The sequence below is a fragment of the Centropristis striata genome, chromosome 4 (genome assembly GCF_030273125.1).
Source record: "Centropristis striata isolate RG_2023a ecotype Rhode Island chromosome 4, C.striata_1.0, whole genome shotgun sequence".
In the NCBI taxonomy this organism is placed as follows: domain Eukaryota; kingdom Metazoa; phylum Chordata; class Actinopteri; order Perciformes; family Serranidae; genus Centropristis; species Centropristis striata.
In genome coordinates this window covers 17,444,693-17,464,298 of record NC_081520.1, presented here as the reverse complement: position 1 = coordinate 17,464,298, position 19,606 = coordinate 17,444,693, and the positions used below count along the sequence as shown (strand labels likewise).

General features: G+C 36.7%; 1 protein-coding gene across 2 annotated transcripts in view; it reads right to left on the bottom strand.

The window, feature by feature from the left end:
- The window catches only part of eml2 (EMAP like 2), a 54,025-nt gene that overhangs the window by 20,623 nt on the left and 13,796 nt on the right, over window positions 1-19,606 (bottom strand). Inside the window, exons 2-4 of one of the 2 annotated variants that reach the window (XM_059332004.1) lie at window positions 11,834-12,064; window positions 9,038-9,155; window positions 8,795-8,896 (exon numbers count right to left, since the gene is read on the bottom strand). In XM_059332004.1, the coding sequence (XP_059187987.1) occupies window positions 8,795-8,896; window positions 9,038-9,155; window positions 11,834-12,064 (451 nt within the window). Of the gene's footprint in view, window positions 1-5,222; window positions 5,343-8,794; window positions 8,897-9,037; window positions 9,156-11,833; window positions 12,065-19,606 lie in introns of those variants that run through there. The other variant, XM_059332005.1, reaches the window with a different exon arrangement.

Below are 19,606 nucleotides of genomic sequence, written 5' to 3'. Positions count from 1 at the left end.
TCTGAAGGGTTAAAAGGCGACTGATCTGAGGAGCTGCTTGGTGTCTGTTGTGTCTCTGGGCAGCTGGAGGCGAGCGGCTCTTTAAAGTCACCACATAAAGGCCCGTTTGTCTCTTGAACTGTCAGTTTGTGTGTGATTGTGTGTGTGTGTGTGTATGTGGGGTCTGCCAGGAAGATGAGGCGTGGTCCTGTTCCAGCCAATGGGAGAACAAGATTGATTCAGAGCCAGTAATTAGTGCAGGGCATGCTGGGTAGCTGGCAGCCCATCAGGCCAAATAACTGTGGATGTAAAAGCCATGCGGCTGCAGTCCCAGTCACAAGATTTCCAGGGAGAAGGAATGCACAAACAGACCACTCATTAACATTCAGGGTTTGTTGGCATTTTCTGCCCGCCTGCACTCTGAATACCCAGTTGGTTTGTTAAAGAATCAGAGGGGACTAATGAGCTGCAGAGACCCTCCGGGGTTCCTCTCAGAGACCCTGCACAGTTCCAAAAGTGTTATCATAATCCAATAACTCTTTGAATCATAGATAGCGCAAAAGGTCCATTTTTTTTTACTTCAGTGTGCTCACTGCAAAAAAGGTGTGTCTAAAACAAGATAAAAACACTAAATCTGAGGGAAATGATCTTGCTGCATGGACAGATAATTTCACACTTCTTAATTTAAGATTAACATGCTTATTTCTAGATTTAAGATTAAATCTAGAAATAAGCATGTTGAAAGCTTAAAACAAGAAATTAACTCTTAAAACCAGAATAAAACCACATAAAGCCAGAATAAAACCAGCTCAAACCAGTTCAAACCACTGAAAACCAGAATAAAACCAGTTCAAACCACTGAAAACCAGAATAAAACCAGTTAAAACCAGAATAAAACCAGTCCAAACCACTGAAAACCAGAATAATTGTCAGGCCACTCTGCTCGGGCCAGTTCATTGCTGCTGGCAGCTTTAATTTATCTTGTTTTAAGAGTTAATTTCTTATTTTAAGTGTTCAACATGCTTATTTCTAGATTTAATAATCTTAATTTAAGAAATCTTGTCAAGTGAAATTATCTGTCCATGCAGCAAGATAATTTTCTTCAGATTTAGTGTTTTTATCTGTTTTTTTAGACACACCTTTTCTGCAGTATTCTTCTCTGTGTGCTGTAAAAAAGGCTCTACAGACTGTTGCTAAGCCTCTTTAATCGACAGACAGACGCTCTGCCAGATGTTTTGCAGGTGATCAGTTTATCGCCTTTAAACAAATAGAAACAGGAATTACTGTGCTCTGCCTTCCTGTTTGCCTCAGCTCTGCTTTGGGGTTTGCTTCAGGTTTTACAACAGAAAAAACTGAGCACATGTTCTGCCACACATGGATTTTACCAAAATGATTCAGCAAAACAAACTTCTGAGTAAATCTGAGGCAGCTGCTTGGCTGAAAGAGTGTTTCATTGAAAGCTGAGAGGGTTTAGAAATGGCATCTGGAAATCTAAAAGGTTTCTCAATTAACTTTAAGAGTTTAGGACTTTTGGTTTCCACTTTCTGGATGTGCCTGCATAAAGGTTACAGAGGCTCCATACAGCAGGAATTCTAATATTCATGTAGTTAAATTATCTTCATCCCTCAATAATTTTAAGTTAAGACTGAAAGCTTACCTGTTAAATTAAGACTCCTAATAGTTTATTTATAGAGATAAAAAGTTGAAAGTCTGAGATAAAAAGTCAAAATTATGAGATAAAAAGTCAAAATTATGAGATAAATAGTAAAAATTATGAGCTGAAAAGTCAAAATATGACATAAAAAGTCAAGATTATGAGATAGAAAGTTTAAATTATGAGATAAAAGTCAAAATTATGTAGTATTTGTAGTTTTTTCCACCTATTTTCGGTCTCTTGGCCATTTCTATCTGCTACAGAGGCTGAAAAATCGATTATTTAGTAGGAAGCATTGACACTTCTGTTGAATTTCCAGAAAAACTTCAGGTTTTAGGAGATTATTTTGAAATCGCCCAGTGGTTTTCCAGGCATTTCTTTCTGGCGTTTTAGGACGAAATGGGTTGAAATTACATAATATGATTATATTAAAGTGTTTCATTATGCTGGGTGTTGGAGCAGGGATGGAGTTGTTGTAAAAGGGTTTTATCCCAGTGATGCAGGCAGAGAGAAGATGCATATTGTAGACTGATGGAACTGGACTGTGGGTGTGGTGGGACCAGTTGAGTGTGCGTCCATTTCCTGCTGCATTACGACTGAAGTACTGCAGTGGTTTAGTTAATGGGCACAAACATATCTGATCATCTTCACTGAACAAAAGATGCACTAAAAGACCAAACTGTTCCATTTAACATCCGACTTATCCGCTCTAAAGTCACTGTGGCATCAGAGAGAAGAAATAACAGAGATAAGGAGAGAGGGGAAGAAAGATTTGATTTAACAACGGCAAAGATCGCAATCTTTTCAACACGATGCAAATCTTTTCCGCATCAGAATTTGCATGGTTTTAATCTAACAGAGGACAATTTATTTATTCCAGTTGTTAAATCTTGTTTACAGAGGTTATGGTGGGACCACAACTATGCACACATATGTATTCAATTTTAATTTTAATTTCCACCAAAGCTTTCTGTCCCATGAAACAGAGTCAGCTTGGTTGATCATTATGCCAACAGTTTCCTTATTCCTTGTATTTGCACACTGCAAAAAAGTCTAAAAACAAGATAAAAAAACACTAAATCTGAGGGAAATGATCTTGCTGCATGGACAGATAATTTCACTTGACAATATTTTTTAAATTAAGATCTAAATCTAGATATAAGCATGTTGAACGCTTAAAATCAGAAATTAACTCTTAAAACAAGAATAAAACCACATAAAATCAGAAAAAAACAGTTCAAACCAGTTCAAACCACTTAAAACCAGAATAAAACCCACATAAAACCAGAATAAAACCATTTAAAACCAGAATAAAACCATTTAGAACCAGTATAAAACCAAGAGATTAATTACATTAAGATTATTAAATCTAGAAATAAGCATGTTGAACGCGTCAAATCAGAAGTTAACTCTTAAAACAAGATAAAGCTTTAATTTATCTTGTTTACGATTTAATTTCTTATTTTAAGCATTCAACATGCTTATTTCTAGCTTTAATAATCTAAATTTAAGAAATCTTGAATTTGAATAATGTGTGTGAAATTATCTGTCCATGCAGCAAGATCATTTCCCTCAGATATAGTGTTTTTATCTTGTTTTTAGACACACCTGTTTTGCAGTGTATGCAAACAGTTTCCTTATTCCTTGTATTTGCATAGATCTATTCCAGTGTTTACAATTTAAAGGCAGTCATGCTGATGTTAAACCGGTTTGTTGTGGCAAAAAACCTGGTTTTAGTGGTGCAAAATGTTTCCCTGCAGAGATGTGGTCAATGTGTTTGTTGCATGTTAAACAGGAAGTCCAATCAATGCTATCAGAGTTTTTGCAAGCTGAGCAGAATTGGTAATCGTAACAACTACATCTGCCTCCCGTCTGTGGTCACACTGCTGCAGGATGCATTGAGGTCTCAGTTACAAGATTCTCCACAGCTTTAAGAAATGAATAAATGAATTAGAATCTCACTGGGGAAACCTGTAAATTAATTGTAATCAAGGTACAACTGTGCACCTCCCCAGGCGGCAAAACACAGAACGACAGTGGGTGATGTGAGGTGGTTTGTTCCACATGGACATAATGTTCTGTGGACTTCAATCTGCAATACAGAATCAGCAGCTATGTCCTGTCTGTCTGCTATCAGAATCAATCAGATTTAACAGAACAATCATTGAACTGACAGAACTGCTGAGCACAGAGTGACTGCTCTACTGTCACTTTACATTTACTCATCCCATCAGTAAGTGTGTGTGTGTGTGTGTGTGTGTGTGTATGTGTGTGTGTGTGTGTGTGTGTGTGTTTCATAACCGGGCAGATATATGAAATGTTTGTTTGTTTCCACCATAATTAGACGCATAATTGAAAGCACCTGTGACATAATGAGAAATATATTAGGATCCACTTCAGAAAAAGGCACCACAATTAAACTGAAAATTACTTGATGTTTTCCATAAAAGTCAGATTAAATATTATCTCTGATCAGATGAAGAATATCACTGTAATTAATCAACAGAGCTTTCTTAATGAAAAGCAGGTTCTCATAATACAGAACAATTCACATTGCAAAAAAGGTGTGTCTATAAACAAGATAAAAACACTAAATCTGAGGGAAATTACAGATAATTTCACTTGACAAGATTTCTTAAATTAAGATCATTAAATCTAGAAATAAGCATGTTTAACTCTTAAAATAAGAAATTAACTCTTTAAAAACTTTAGACTTAAAAGTGTTAGATAATTTCTTGTTTTAAATCTTTTTTTCATCGCTGTTGCTGCTTTAATTTCTTATTTTAAGCGATAAACATGCTTATTTCTAGATTTAACAATCGTAATTTAAGAAATCTTGTCAAGGTAAATTATCTGTCCATGCAGCATGATAATTTCCCTCAGATTTAGTGTTTTTATCTTGTTTTTAGACACACCTTTTTTGCAGTGGCACTTTAAGCTTCATGCCCGATTAAACTGTGACTAATTCTCCTCGAACTGACTCATTTAGGTACTTTTTCATCGTCCTGTTATTAATCCGTGGTCGACTAACACAGCTGGCTCTTGTTTCTGTTGTATGCATGTTACTATGCTGCAGCCCCTCCCCAGAGCCACACAGAGCCCTGCAGACAGAGACTCACACTGCATCAAACGCTTTGCGTGACAACAGAGTTTCATAAAACAACACAACTTCCTCAGGCTGTCGTTAAGCCAGAGCAGCTGACAACAGGCTTTTCTTTTTTTTAACTTTTAGACTGAAAACTTTTAGATGTTGACTGCATTTTGCAAACCACACCACTTTGTTTCATTGTGCAATCTGTAATCTATTTAAACACTAGTCAAACAACAGATGAGGGAACAGCTGGATGTGGCACACAAAGAAAGTTTTTAAAAAATTTTTCCCACAAATGCATCCACTTGACTTTAAAAGCTGTTTTTCCATACACTAAAGCAACACACTTTCCTTCAGTGAACACATACATTAACTTCATGTTTGTGCCATGAAATGAATCAGTAAGAGCACAAGTCTTTCTCTTCCTAAAAGCTTTTATGAGTAAATCCTCTCCCGCTCTCTCTGTTAATGATTACCTATAATAAAGCGGTTATTTACCTGGAAGATCTCTTCATGGCTGCAAGGTTTCCGTTACAGTAACAGTCAACAGTGGTGAGCAGTCAGAGCGGTTCCTGTCCTGTTCAACAGCTACAGCAACACACAACTTCCTCCTTCACTCAGCAAACTTTTAGCTCAGGCTGGAGAGGCCTCATCAGCCAATCACAACACGTTTCCTGCCTGTGCAGACCCTCCCCCTCTGACCTGTAACCACACCCCCCTTTCATGGTGGAAATGTGATCTCAGCAGAAAGACATGAGAGAGGAGAGGAGATGAAAAGGAAAAGATGCTTGGGAAGGAAAGGAAAAGAAGTGTGGATGCTGATTGAAGAAAAAACAGCAAGAAAGGAGAAGAATTATGAAGATATTATTGGTGCAAAAGATTTGAGCACCTCTAACAGTGGAATTTGGAATTTGGAATTTGGAATCAGTAAATTTGCAGTCACATACTCTATATGTCACATAGTTGTGTACTTGTAAAAAAAAAAAATTTCTCCACAAATACAACACAACTCTTACAAATTCACAAATTCTTAATTACAGGTGCACAAATCCTATTTTACAAGTCACAGATTAAAAAAACTGACACGCTCACATTTTTGCTCCTGTTGTTGTCGGATATTTGGTGCAAAACATATTTGTGTACCTGTATCAAACAATGTTAAGTTGTCGACAAAATTTGAATATGTGCAAATCTGAATGTGATCTTGTGCAATAAATGTTCAATGTATGTGAAATATTTTCTCACAAAAACACAAATCGATAAGTACAGCTGCTCGAATCTTCCCAACGGGTCACAAATTCTGTTTCCTTCAACTACAAATCACAAATCGCCCACAGCCGGACTTTTTTTGTCCTTGTAGAAGAACAGGATTTTTATCCACAACTTCACAATGTTTGATATGTTATGCACCCAATATCCGACAACAATAGGAGCAAAAATGTGAGCGTGTCAGTTTTTTAATCTGTGACTTGTAAAATAGGATTTGTGCACCTGTAATTAAGAATTTGTGAACGTGTAAGTGTTGTATTTATGGAGAAAACAAATCTACAAGTACGCAACAAATTTACTTATATGCATACACAATCACTGAACAACTACAAATTCCACTGTCTTTTGCACCAATAATACCTTCATAAAGAAGGTTTAACTGTTCATGAGAAGAAAAATAATTTAGAAGGAAAGGAAGGAAAAGAGAATAAAGTTAAGTGTGTGTGACTCTGTGTAGCCTCAGGCAAACATCCTCCAGGTTTGCTTACTGATGACAAGTGATCTGTGTGGATACTTCACTGTCCATCAGGCTCACAGAGACTAACAGCCAGTTGACTATAAAACATAATTCACTGCGACAGCCGAGATTTACTGCAGGCGAACAGGAAGAGCTGACTGAGCAAATGTAGCAGACACAGATGATGATGAGACACATGATGCTAATGGTGATGATGCTGCTCTCTTTTCAAAAACACAGTCTGATTTATTTAAGCTTGAGTCAGCTATAAACTTATAAAAACACTAAAAAGGTAAAAAAAAAAAAAAAAAAACTTTAATCAAAGTTAGATTGGGGAGTCCCCATGCAGTACCTTTTCTCTTTTAAGCAAAATTATATGAAAAACATTTTTAAAAAGGTGGACAAATCAGTTTTTCACCTTGGAATTTGGCATTGAAACGGATTATGCAGAGGATGAAATAATTAAGGATAGAGAAAAAATATAAAAATGTCTTTCTTGTCATAATATAATTATGTCAGACGCATTTGTCAGCAGTTTCCAAAAGCTTTAAACTGCTGCTGTGATGAGGTTAGTTTGGCTTTGCCACTAAAAGGGTGTATTGCTCTAAGTATTCATACTCATTTTATCCACAAAAGGTTTACGATACTGCACCTACTGTCATGATACAATATATTTGTAGGTGTAGCTATCATTCTCAAGAGACAGTAAATAATGTGCATTTAATAAAGTTAAAGTAACATGACAGCTTTTGAAACAACTGGAGTTGGATGGTCTACATTACTTGCATGCTTGTTTTCTGCTTTTTTAATATCTGAACTTTATGGGCTGGTTCAATATCAAACTACAGTGGGGCAACTGAGAGAATTTACATTGCAAATGCTTTTTCTTACACCATTATCTTTAATAATTCACCCATCCATTTTCTACATGTGCTTATCAGGGTAATGTGGGGATGGAAACTATTACAGCATGCATTGGGAGAGAGCCAGGTCACCAGAGTATTAAACACATTCAGTACTCTGAAATTAAAAAAGTAAAATATCTACATATCTAATATCTGGTACAACAGATATATTGTTTTAAGAGGTAATGTCTTATTTTAAGTGTTCAACATGCTTATTTCTAGATTTAATAATCTTTATTTAAGAAATCTTATCAAGTGAAATTATCTGTCCATGCAGCAAGATCATTTACCTCAGATTTAGTGTTTTGATCTTGTTTTTAGACACAACTTTTTTGCAGTGTAGCTTGTGTTTGAATCTCAGATTTTAGGGAAGTGCACAGACCTCTTCCCCTTCAGCAGAGGAATGTGAACGCACCACTCCAGTGACAAACCTCGCAGTGATACAGGTCAGTAAAGTCAAGGTAAGAACCGTTTAGGTGGCATGAACAGAATAAAAACACATTTGAGTGGGGGAGTTATTATCATTATTACAATAATGATAATAATAATAATAATGATAGCTTAATGTCAGTCTTGCTGTAACCAAAGACGTTTCCTTATTGCCACACAATAACACAGTTTAACTGTGGTCAGACTGTGTGCTGCTCTTGTCTGTCTGCAGACAGAAAGAGAAGAGAGAGTAGAGAGGTAAGACAGCTCATTAGAACAATCTGAAGTGACTCACTGAGATCCTCCACAGACACACAAACATGTTCTCTGAGCTCGTTAGATGCAGAATGAAGACTTTGTAGTTAGTTTTCAGGCCAACATCGGGTTCATGTAGTATCGTGTTTTATGCATCTCCCTTTGTGTAAAATGTGACTGATGGTTGTTTTTTAGTATCCCAGATATTAGGAGGTGTTCAGTATAAGGGCGATATATTGATATAAAAGATATATCGATATATTTTTAAATGTAATATGGAATTAGACCATCGCATATATCGATTTAGTTCAAATTTGAGCTGTGATCCTTGATTCAGGCAAGCTGCTTTATATATAAATGCTGCCTTTACTGGGATTTCTCATATTTAGTTATTTTGTAATGTTCGTTATTCTCTTCTCATATAAATGTATTTATTTCAAAAAAAGGTTGGCCTATTTTATTTCATAGGCTATTTTTAGTTAATATATTTTTTATTTTAATGTGCACTTTAAGCAGCTTTGATTTGCAAAAAAAGATTCTCCTGTTCTCCAGTTTTTATGTTCACTTAAATAAAGAAATTGTGACATGTCATATTTGACTTTGACTGAACATTTGGTCTCACGTTGCGATAAAAATATTGGGATATATATCGTATATAGATATTCAGACTAAATATATCGGGATATGACTTTTGGTCCATATCGCCCAGCCCTAATCTACACAAAGCGCACCATTACCATGGACAAGGCCGTTACCTTTTGCCTCCTCCGGAGCTGCTGGAGGAGGTGGTTCGACTCCGACTCTCTGCTCCCATCTCTCTCCTCACCAGGGTGAGACGCTCTGTGGACATACTCTTCCTGAAGGAGAGGAGTTAAAAAAAAAATCTGTATGTTTTGACATTTAAAACCTATCTTTACCCTTCTTCAACTCTATTCCCCCAGGCCAATGCTAAATATAAAGTTACACTGTGAATACATTTTGCTGGTTTTTATATATACCTTTTAATGGACTGTAGCACCTCCTTCTTAGGAGAGGAAGGGGAGGAGAGGAGGCGTTTCTGTTGAACGTAGCCATTGCTCAGAGGTCTGGAGGGAAGAGCCTGCAGGAGCTGACGCACTGAAAGGCAAAAAAAAAAGACATACTATTAGCATTACCAAAAGAGGAACTGATAGTTGTTAATCATTTCTAAATCTGATGCTGTAACTTTGTACAGGATGTTGTCCCTGCCATCTGTGACAGTATGTGCAGTAAAACTTTAATATGCTGTGTTTCTAGATCAAATAAGCAAAAGATTCTGTGTATTTGATATCATAAGGTAGTCTGCAGGTGTTGGGGTTAATTTAGCCTCAGACCTCTGCATTTTGAACCATGCAGTACTTTGGAAGGTCGCCTACATTTTTTATTGTATTGATTTAGTTAATGAGTTTTTCAGTGTTTGACATTTCCACTAGTGACAATGGAAAATAAAATACCAGAATGAACTCATAAGGTGTAGACAGGGAGCAGCAGCAGTCCATTGATTTATTCTACATTTCGACAAACGAGAGCAAATTTGGTCATTATCATAATATTGAATGGCATTGATGATTGGTTATCAATAGGGCTCTAGTAGGTGGAGTAGGTTACTAGCTCATTCAGTGTGCTGCCCTCTAAAGGCTGTGGTAATTATGAGTGATGCCAAGGCAGAAGTGATGCTACAGAGTGTGAAAGCAAAAGGCTGAGCGAGGGAAAGTTGTATAAAGTATGAAAATGTGTTGATCAGGTGGATCAAACAATTCCGGACTTTTCCCAGGAGACCAGGGTTCATGTGTTGTGTGAAACCAAAAGCAAACAATTTTACATGAAGTGACGTCACTTAACTTAAGTACATCTCGTCGTCCAATCTGTTGTTGAAGAGTTATTCCAGAGTTTTTCCAAAATTTTTGCGAATTGTGGTAGCAAGGAGACAGGTCTATAGTTTGTGAAATGATGTTTGTTTCCAGCCTTGAACAGAGGTATGACTTTAGCTATTTTCATTTTTTGGGGAAATGAACCGGTTTGAAATGATAAATTACAAATGTATGTTAATGGCTTTGAAATTCCCCCAATTACCTTTTTTACTAGTGACATATTGATATCTTTAAAGTCAGTGGACTCTTTGTGCTTACACTTTTTAACAATATTCAAAATTTAATTTTCATCCACTGCTTGAAGAAACAATGAACAATGATTTCTCTCTGATAAATACTCATCATATGTACCTGACTCAGGGATTTTTCTTGCAAGGTCAGGTCCCACACTTATAAAAACTCATTGAAGCGGTTTGCCACCTCTTTCATTTTATAGTTTTCAATATTCTTGTCCATAAAATGCTTAGGTAGACTATTGTGTTTAGATCAGGCGGCAATCTCCGTGCCTGAGCATGGAAGCCACCAGGAAGTGCATAAAGCCTGCAATTCACCGAAAATTCCAGTAGAGGGTGCTAAGTTTGGCTGCAAAAGAAATCTGCCCATTAATTTCAGTGCAAAATTTGAAAACTTCTCACTTGATTTATTACCTCAGAAAAAAATTTCAGGGACAACATTATGTTCTCAATCGCTAGTAAAAAATCTTCTTCAAGACAATTTGATGTCAATAGTTCTTATAATGGCCCCATTTAGAAGAAAATAGAAGATAAAGAATCGTATGATTTGGGGCGTTTCTAGCTTTGATTGACAGGTCACTGACAAGGCGAGCCGTCACCAGGGGAGAAGCAGAGCGTATCCACGGCAACGTGTCAATAAAGTTATATATAACGTTATATAGATAGAAAAGAGGACGTTTAGCGGTTTGGTCTCATAACTTTGACCCTTTCACACTATATTTTCACTTAATGACAGTTTATTTGAACGTTTTGTTCATTAAATGTCTTGTTCAGTGTTTGGTTGGACTAACAGACACTCCAAGGAGTCGCTGCTCAGTTTTCTGAGGTAAGAAAGATACATTTTGTTTTTGTTTTTTGCTAGCCAAAACTAACATCCCAGTTAATGCTCCAGTTAATGCTAACATGAATTAGCAGCGGCTTCTCTCAGTCGGGTTGCCGGTGTAGAGATGCGTGTAGTCAGTGTCGTGATCCCTCACGCTCCGCCACAGTCCAATTATGGTCTGCTCCGCGTATCGGAAACATGATGGCGACGCAAGATGGCGACGAGTGTAACGCTGAACTCGAGGCTTCCAACGGGCAGTCCGCAAACCAATGGGTGACGTCACGGTGACTACGTCCATTATTTATATACAGTCTATGGTTTAGATCCCCTTCTTATTATATTGTTTAGTATTTTCCATATTCCTTTAATGTTATTTTTATTATCATCTAATATCCTTTTGTAGTAATCCTTCTTACTTGAAATAATATCAGTTAACTTATTTTTATATTTTTTATATTTATATTCTGCCTCTTTAGTTCTATGTCTTATGAAATCCCTGTAAAGTGTATTTTTCTTTTTACAGGCATTTTGTAAACCTTTTGAAATCCAAGGACAATTTGTGTAGTATTTTCTGTTATATTTCTTAATTGGACAATGCTTATCATATAATGAGGAGAATATTCTCAGAAACTCATTATATGCAAGGTCAACATCTTTTTCTCTATATATCATTCCCCAATTATATTCCAATAATTCATTTTTCAGAGTGTTAATGGATTATTCTGTTCTTACCCGTCTATATACTGTTTGCTTGTTTGACTTTTTACTGTGACTGATATCATAAACTGTAAATGACGAGAAGATTAACTGACTAGAAGTTGTCTCTCTTGTCACCAGTTTCCTTCTTACCCTTGGTAGGCTGTGCTGAAGCTGTGGTGGCCAGAGGTCTCCTCCCAGCAGCATGGACGCCTCCAGGTTGCATCACCAGGCTCTGCTCCTCACAGTAGCCCAGCCGGCGCAGAGCGTCAGCCAGAGCGGACTTCAACAGCTGGATCTCGTCTTCCTGCAGCTGCAGCTTCTGCTCCAGGTGAGAAACTCGGTCCTCCATGTCCATGTTACTGCCGGCTGACACCGTGTCATCTGGACAGGAGAGAGAGGTTTTAGGTTCAATTAAAGGTACTTTTTTTTCTCTTTTCTTCTCTTTCTTTTCCTCAATGAAATAATTAATTGAATCAGCAAACAATTAAACATGAATATTTATTTTTTTTTTTATTCTTTTGGCACTGCCTCTTGTAAAAAATGCATAAATGTGGCAGGATGAATTGAATATGTGATGAAGCTGCTAATATTTGTAATTTCATAACCTGCAATAAAGTAATAAAAGAAAAAAAAAATCAAGTTACTGCGATTTAAAGCTCAGGATACGGTTTTCAAGGTGGAAACAGCACACTGTAAACAATGTTTGTAGAAATAACAGTAAAACACAGTCAAATTGCATCAGAAATAGGGCGTAAAAATTAAAAATTGAATATCACCGTAGAAGACGCTTTTAATTACCGTAAATCAAGGAAAAGTACAAAACTTTAAAACTGTATATATATAAATATAAATAAAGGGACAACTCAGTCTAAATTACAATTAAATTTACAGTAGAAAAACCCACTAACTGTATTTTTACGGTGAAGTTCTGGCAACCAAAGCTGCCGGTATTTTACCGTAAATTAAACACATTTGTTTACAGTGCATATAAACAACCTACTGTAGTTCCAAGATACAATCCAGTAAACTAACTGGTTAACCTCAATTACTAAGTAAGTTAGTACTTTACTCTAAACCAGGGGTCTCAAACTCAAATTACCTGGCGGCAGTATCAAAATGACAAAAAAAAAGACACAAAATGACAGAAAGAAAACCAAATTACTTAAAAAAGACACAAAATGACCAAAAAAGACACAAAATGACCAAAAAAGAAAAGAAAAAAAAAAATACACAAAATGACCCGAAAAAAATACACAAAATTATTAAAAAAGAAACAAAATTATTAAAAAAAGACAAAAAATTATTTAAAAAAAAAGACATTAAAGGAACCTTCCAGACAAAACACAATAAAGTGCCATTCATATAAAACTCACATTAAACTTTCATGTCAAGGTGGGGGCCACAAAATATCGTCACAATGGCGACAATTGGCCCGCGGGCCGCTAGTTTGAGACCCATGCTCTAAATCATATCACATTTAGAAGTGTCAATATAAAAACAAGGAAAAACACAGTTCAGCCCAAAAAGTTGCAAAGAAAACAGTATTGAGCACTTTGCAATGGCTACTAAATGACAATTAACACATTAACTTGACCACATTATGATAAGATAATTAGGATAATTTCAGTATAGAACCCATGAGTAGCTGTTTCCTGAATATTTTAATATTTGGGCTCATTTGTTTGGATATAAACACAAGCAGCTGCTGTAGGAGAGTGTTATGGATACGTGCTCCTGCTGCTCTGTGAATCAATGGTTTAGAGTTTCTCAGGGGTAAAAGAGCATACAGGAAACTTGACTGGTTTTAATAATTTAGACTCCGTGTGTGAGTGTGAGTCAGAGAGTAGAGAAGGAAAACAACACCAGACACCAGGTTGTGTGGTTGTTTATGGACAGCATGGGAGAGAGAAACAAAGAAGGAAGGATGGAGAGAATGCTGTCAGAAAAACAAAGCTTCTTCCTCTTCATTACAGCCTCACACATCAAGATTGAAAGGGGCCCTATTAAGTTTTCAACAGTTGAACAATGGAGAAATGTTTGATTGGCAGGTCTCCACTTTGTAAGAAAAGAGGAAGACTGATAGCTAACGCCAGACTATATCACAAATGAGATCTAGTCTGGAGACCACTTATTCATTTTTCGGTAGAGGAAGCGTGGCTTAAGATCGTCCAGAGCCGTTTATTGGGCGCTACGAATGTCTATCATAGCGTCTGTACGTAGCTCTTAGCCAATCGTATCAGTTATACCAGATGACGTATGTAGAGCGACAGAAGACGACTGATGTTTACATGATGGCGCCGAACGATTACTGCTGTTTGTGCAAGGAAGGATACTCCACATACGCACACTCTTCAGACATATATTTTTCCAAAAAAACGAGGAGCATATCAGAGAGGTTAGCATTATTAGGAGTGATAGTAGTAGTAACAACCACAACGACTGGGGTCTGGCTAAACCCCGTTAGCTTAGCCGCTAATGGGGCTAGTTGGTAGATTAGGCTTTTGCTAAATCCTGTTTCTCGGCAAGGCTAAAACATCCTTTTTGGTGGTGATAAAGGAGTGTAAAGCCAAACGTTGTTCTTCTTTTAAAATAAACTTTGTCTCTAAACTATCTAGAACACTGGGCTAAGAATCGCCCATGGACACCATGCTGCCTTGCAGTTTGAAACGAAATCAAGCGCGCAAGGAAGCATGGGGACACCCAGACTAGATAGCTGATGTAACCATGTATGTAAATAATGCAGGTTTAAAATATTCCAACAAAGTGTTTTTAGGAAAGAAATACATTCAACATGAAGTTTGGCCTCCAGACTACTACACTGCAAAAACACTGCTTAAAACAAGATAAATTATCTAACACTTTTAAATCTAAAGTTTTTTTTATTTTGGTAAGAAACAAATAAGTTGCAGTGCACTCTGCTTGCAGCTTTAATTTATCTTGTTTTAAGAGTTAATTTCTCATTTTAAGCATTCAGCATGCTTATTTCTAGATTTAATAATCTTAATTAAAGAAATCTTGTCAAGTGAAATTATCTGTCCATGCAGCAAGATCATTTCCCTCAGATTTAGTGTTTTTATCTTGTTTTTAGACACACCTTTTTTGCAGTGTACAAATATCTGTGTTTGCAAGTGTTTTTTTGAGGAAAGAAACACATTCAACATAAAGTTTGGCCTCCAGACTACTACAGTGTGGGCTTTGGTAAGAACAACTAAATAATTTATTATTAAATATGAGAAAACTCCACAGGGTACCTGTAAATGTCAAAATGCTATAGATTTCATTTTTCTGAAGTGTTGTGCAGACATTCAAACAGCCCATTTGACAAAGTGAACTAGCTGCAGTGATTCCAGCCCCCTCACTTTCCCTCCTCCTCCTCCGCCTTCGTTCTTCTCATGCTGAACTCTTTCCATCCTCACACCCACCACGATGACATCACCACACGCCGGCTAGATTATAGAAGGCAAACTGCCCGCCGCGGATTATTAATCTGTGGCCCACATGAACAGATTACAGCCTGATAAAAACAAGTTTCTGTTTGGAGAGAACATCTCGACTCTTCATGCATCCCAAATTATAAAAGCACTGTCTCTAGCTCTGCAAGAACCATGTTCTCCTCATGAACTCATATGCAGATTTCTATTCAAGAGACACACTTTTTGAATATTACACCAACTCAGAAAGAATTCCCCTTCTACTTGAACATTGAAAATTAAAACTGACTGCAAAGGCTGTGATGATCGGTTGCAAAAATGAGGAGAGAAAAAGCTGCAAAGTGTTTATCCCCAATCAGATGTTTCAAAGGTTTTTCGATCCACATATATTCAATGAATCCTTGCTTATTTATGAAAAAACTACTGAATGTTCTAGCTAAAGTATCAGTAAGTAAATGTCAAGCCTGATTTCCACCGGGCGCGTTACTGCAGCGTAACGTCAGCGTCGCGTATGACGTTGCAAATAGGTAACACTCTAATCAATGAGAGCATTTCCACCGGGCGCGTAGCGTAACGTTACTGCAGCGTCGCGTCATCGTCTCTACGCGAGCATTAGGTAGGACTTCTATTTCTCCGCGAGACGCTGCCAACTCGCGTGAATCTCAACAGAGCAGATCGCACCAGAAAGGAAGTCCGACTCAGATTCAGCGTAAAACACTTCCGCCCCTTTCAAAATAAAACACAATACGCAGTTCATGCAGCCTAAAACTACTTCACATCAACGTTATGTTATGACCGGGGCACCAGATCGGCAATCAATCAATCAAAGGGTCTCAGAGGATCGGCGACACGGAAGACAAGAGACTAATTGTTGAAGTGGAACATCATACAATCATTTATGACATAACATATTGTTTTTATAAGGATAGATGGTCAGATCAACATATCTTTCACCTCAGAGAAGCAAAGTAAGTTGGTTTTTGTTGTTTTTGTTTACTTTCTACACACAGTTTATCCATAGACTGTATAAATAGAGTTTAAAGTTTATCACGGGAGCTTGCGGTCTCCCGTATGGTCAGGATTATCGCGTGATCTCGTTATCTCGCGTGTATACGGCCGGCTCGCTAAACTGACGTGCTGCTGCAGTAACGCGTCCGGTGGAAATCCCCAGTCAGTGTCAACCTTCAAAACACCTGTTTAAATAAAGACTTTAGAAATTGTTCCTTTATCTATATTAGGTAAAGCCAAGCCGAAATTGCTCACGGTTATTCTAATGTCACTATGATAAAACATCTAAAGTAGTTCAGCTGCTTGAACTATAAAACAAAGTTCAAACCTACTTACACAAAATAAAATGCTGTAACTCAGCAGATTTCCTTGTCCTTATTCATTACTATTATTGATTTTGAATGTAAAGGTCACTACATTTTTGGTCAAAATTGAGTTATAACTAAAAATGAACTGCTTGATGTCTGATTTATCTTGTGACAAAGTTTTAGATTTGTATTTTGCTTTATTTCAGAGAAATAATTATATGAAAACCACAAAATCCAACTCAAAACCAAGCAGTAATTGCACTTACCACAGTCTGCTTTGGATATATATACTAATTTAGACATAAAAAATATTTGGAATTATAAGTTTATTTGAAAGGGAATTTATTATCTAGATAGTGATGAAGTAAAAAAAAGTGAGATAAAATGATATTAAGACTAAAATATAACGTTTCTTTATAATATTAAGATTAAATTACGCACATCTTTGAATAGAGTTGTTAAACACTTTTAAATACATTTATAACAAAATCAATTTGAAAATGTTAATTTACTGAAAACTAAATATAAAAGCTAAAAGAAGACAACAACATAGTTACTGCACTCTGCTTCTGCTGTAAAAGGTTCTAATAGTAACGCACAGAGTGCAGTAACTGCATTTTTGGGGTCAAAGGTCAAATAAATCATCATGTTTTTTGAGCATAAAAATTATATCATCAATACATTAAGTGTCATATCACTTAACTACCTATAACCCTATGGCTGGCCAGTTAAAACACTTTAAAAAACTTTAAAGCAGTTTTTCTCAGTATAGTATACACCATTCAAATATTTGAGCATTACATTTATATTTGCAATTAAATATTATTGCACTTCAAAAAGGGGATTATACAGGTCACACTGCTTCCCCACGAGCCAACACAAAGCTCCCAGCATGCATCAGTCCAGAGCTGAAAGATGAGCCGGGGACACAGCGAGCACTGTTACTCTATCAACTCCTGCAGTCAAATGAGACGGGGCCATGGGGAAATCAAGCTGAGGATTTACATACAGAAATCCAGCTACAGTAAGGGAAGATTTGCATGGCAGAAGCGGCCGATAGATCAGCAGCACGATGTCAGATTATCTCAAACTCTCTTCTTAACAATTTCTCAATTTTTCTTCTAATTTATGGGCTGTAGAAGGATTAGACTGCTTTAACCAAGTGACGTGAGCCTTTTGTCCAAAACGTGTTCATCACTTTGGCTTTTTTACAGATTAGATGGAAATTATTTGTCAGAGCCCATGTACTAAAAGAATGGATCTCATACAGGGAGATGCATTGTACCAGATTCAGGTACACTGTAAAAAATATCCATTTTAAAATTACAGAAAAACACTTTCAAATTGCATGAGAAATAGGGCGTAAAATAAAAAATTGCATGTCACCATAATGGCACTTTTAATTACCGTAAATCAAGGAATAGTACAAAACACACAGTTTTACTGTAAAAATATTAAAATGTTTATGTAAAATTAATGGAGAAATACCATATTGTAACAAAGACACATTTACCCTAAAAATAAAGGGACCATTCAGTCAAAATTACAGTTTTTGCTGATATTCACATTTAAATTTACAGTAGAAAACCCACTCACTGTCATTTTTACAGTGAAGTTCTGGCAACCATAGCTGCCAGTATTTTACCATAAATTTAACAGATTTTTTTTTTACAGTGTACTAACTCATTTCTGTCTGATACAACTAGCAATTAACACAATTTACCGTACATATTTGATTCAGTCTCCAGAAACACATGTAAACATTATGCAATAAGTATAAATAAAAATTCCCACTCATATCTAAATAATTCATTTAATCCATTGTATCCCAGAGTTTCCAAACGATTGAAAAGGTGGATTTTATCTCCCTTTTAAAAAGCTGCCAGCTCCTAAAAGCCGGTCATTAGTCTTCATTGTCGTCTGAAGGCTGCTTCAGAGTCAATGAGCCGTTTGAAAATTAAAAGTCAGACAATGGAAATGAATTATGGAAAGCTAATTCCCATGAAAGTATTATTCCTATGGATGTTTCATATGGTAAAACAATGTCTGCTACTGTTCATCATCTACTTTGCATCTACTTATCACAGAGATGATGCAAATGACACACACACACACACACACACACACACACGCACACGCACACGCACACACACACGTATAATCCATCTCTCACCTGTGGAAAAATGAAGCACTTTGGTTTTTTTACATTACTTAAATGTCCCTCTTTGGAAGGGTGGTGAGGTGAACACAAAATTAATGAATTAATATTCAAACTGAACATAATAAACAGTCAATAATTAGAAGTAGAAGAGGACAGATTGTTGGTGGGAGGATGGAGAGTGACAGAAATAGAAAGAACTCATAGTGAGAGAAAGAAAGAAGAATGATTCATCTTTATCTAGATTCAGCAAATAAACAATCATGTTTATCTAAACTGCCATGAGGTAAACAGAAACAGAAAGAACAATAATGAAGAAGAGACAGAGGGAAATCACATTAAAAGTAGCTGGAAGAGATGATTTTACTATCCAAAGACAGGATCTAAAATAGGAAGTTAGCAGTTACCTCTACTACTACTGTACTATTTAAGTTTTCAAGTATTGTGAGATAATTTGAATGTGTATAAAGTGATTCCCACTTAACATTCAGAAGCTACACCACAAAATGGCCTCATTACAAGACTATGTGCAACCAAGATCTTTACCACAAGAAGAGCACAGAAAGGTTAAATGTGTCCACCAGAGTAACAAGCCTCCGCTGTGCTTTAAATGAAATCCTAATCCTTTTTTAATGTGCTTACATTACTGTCAACATGCCTACAATCAGCAAATTAGTATTGGAGTTGTTCCGATTCCGATACCAGTATCGGAAATTGCTCCGAAAAAGAAGAAGAAGCGAAGGGAAAAAGAAGGACGAGCCGCAGCAGCAAACTCTGGAAGCTGCCTTCCAGCGACAAGAAAAATTCCCCAGAAACAGCTTAAAAGCAAACAAGATAACAGACAAAATCCTGGAATTTAATATCCGAGATGATCGACCAACCCTTCTGTTGCCGAAAATGTGGGATTTCGCCGACTAATGGAGCATGTTGAGCCAAGGTACTGTTTACCAGGTCGTATATCTCTGAAACAGCGCTGCCCAAATTAGACGAGGCAGTTACATTTCGTGTATGCTTAACC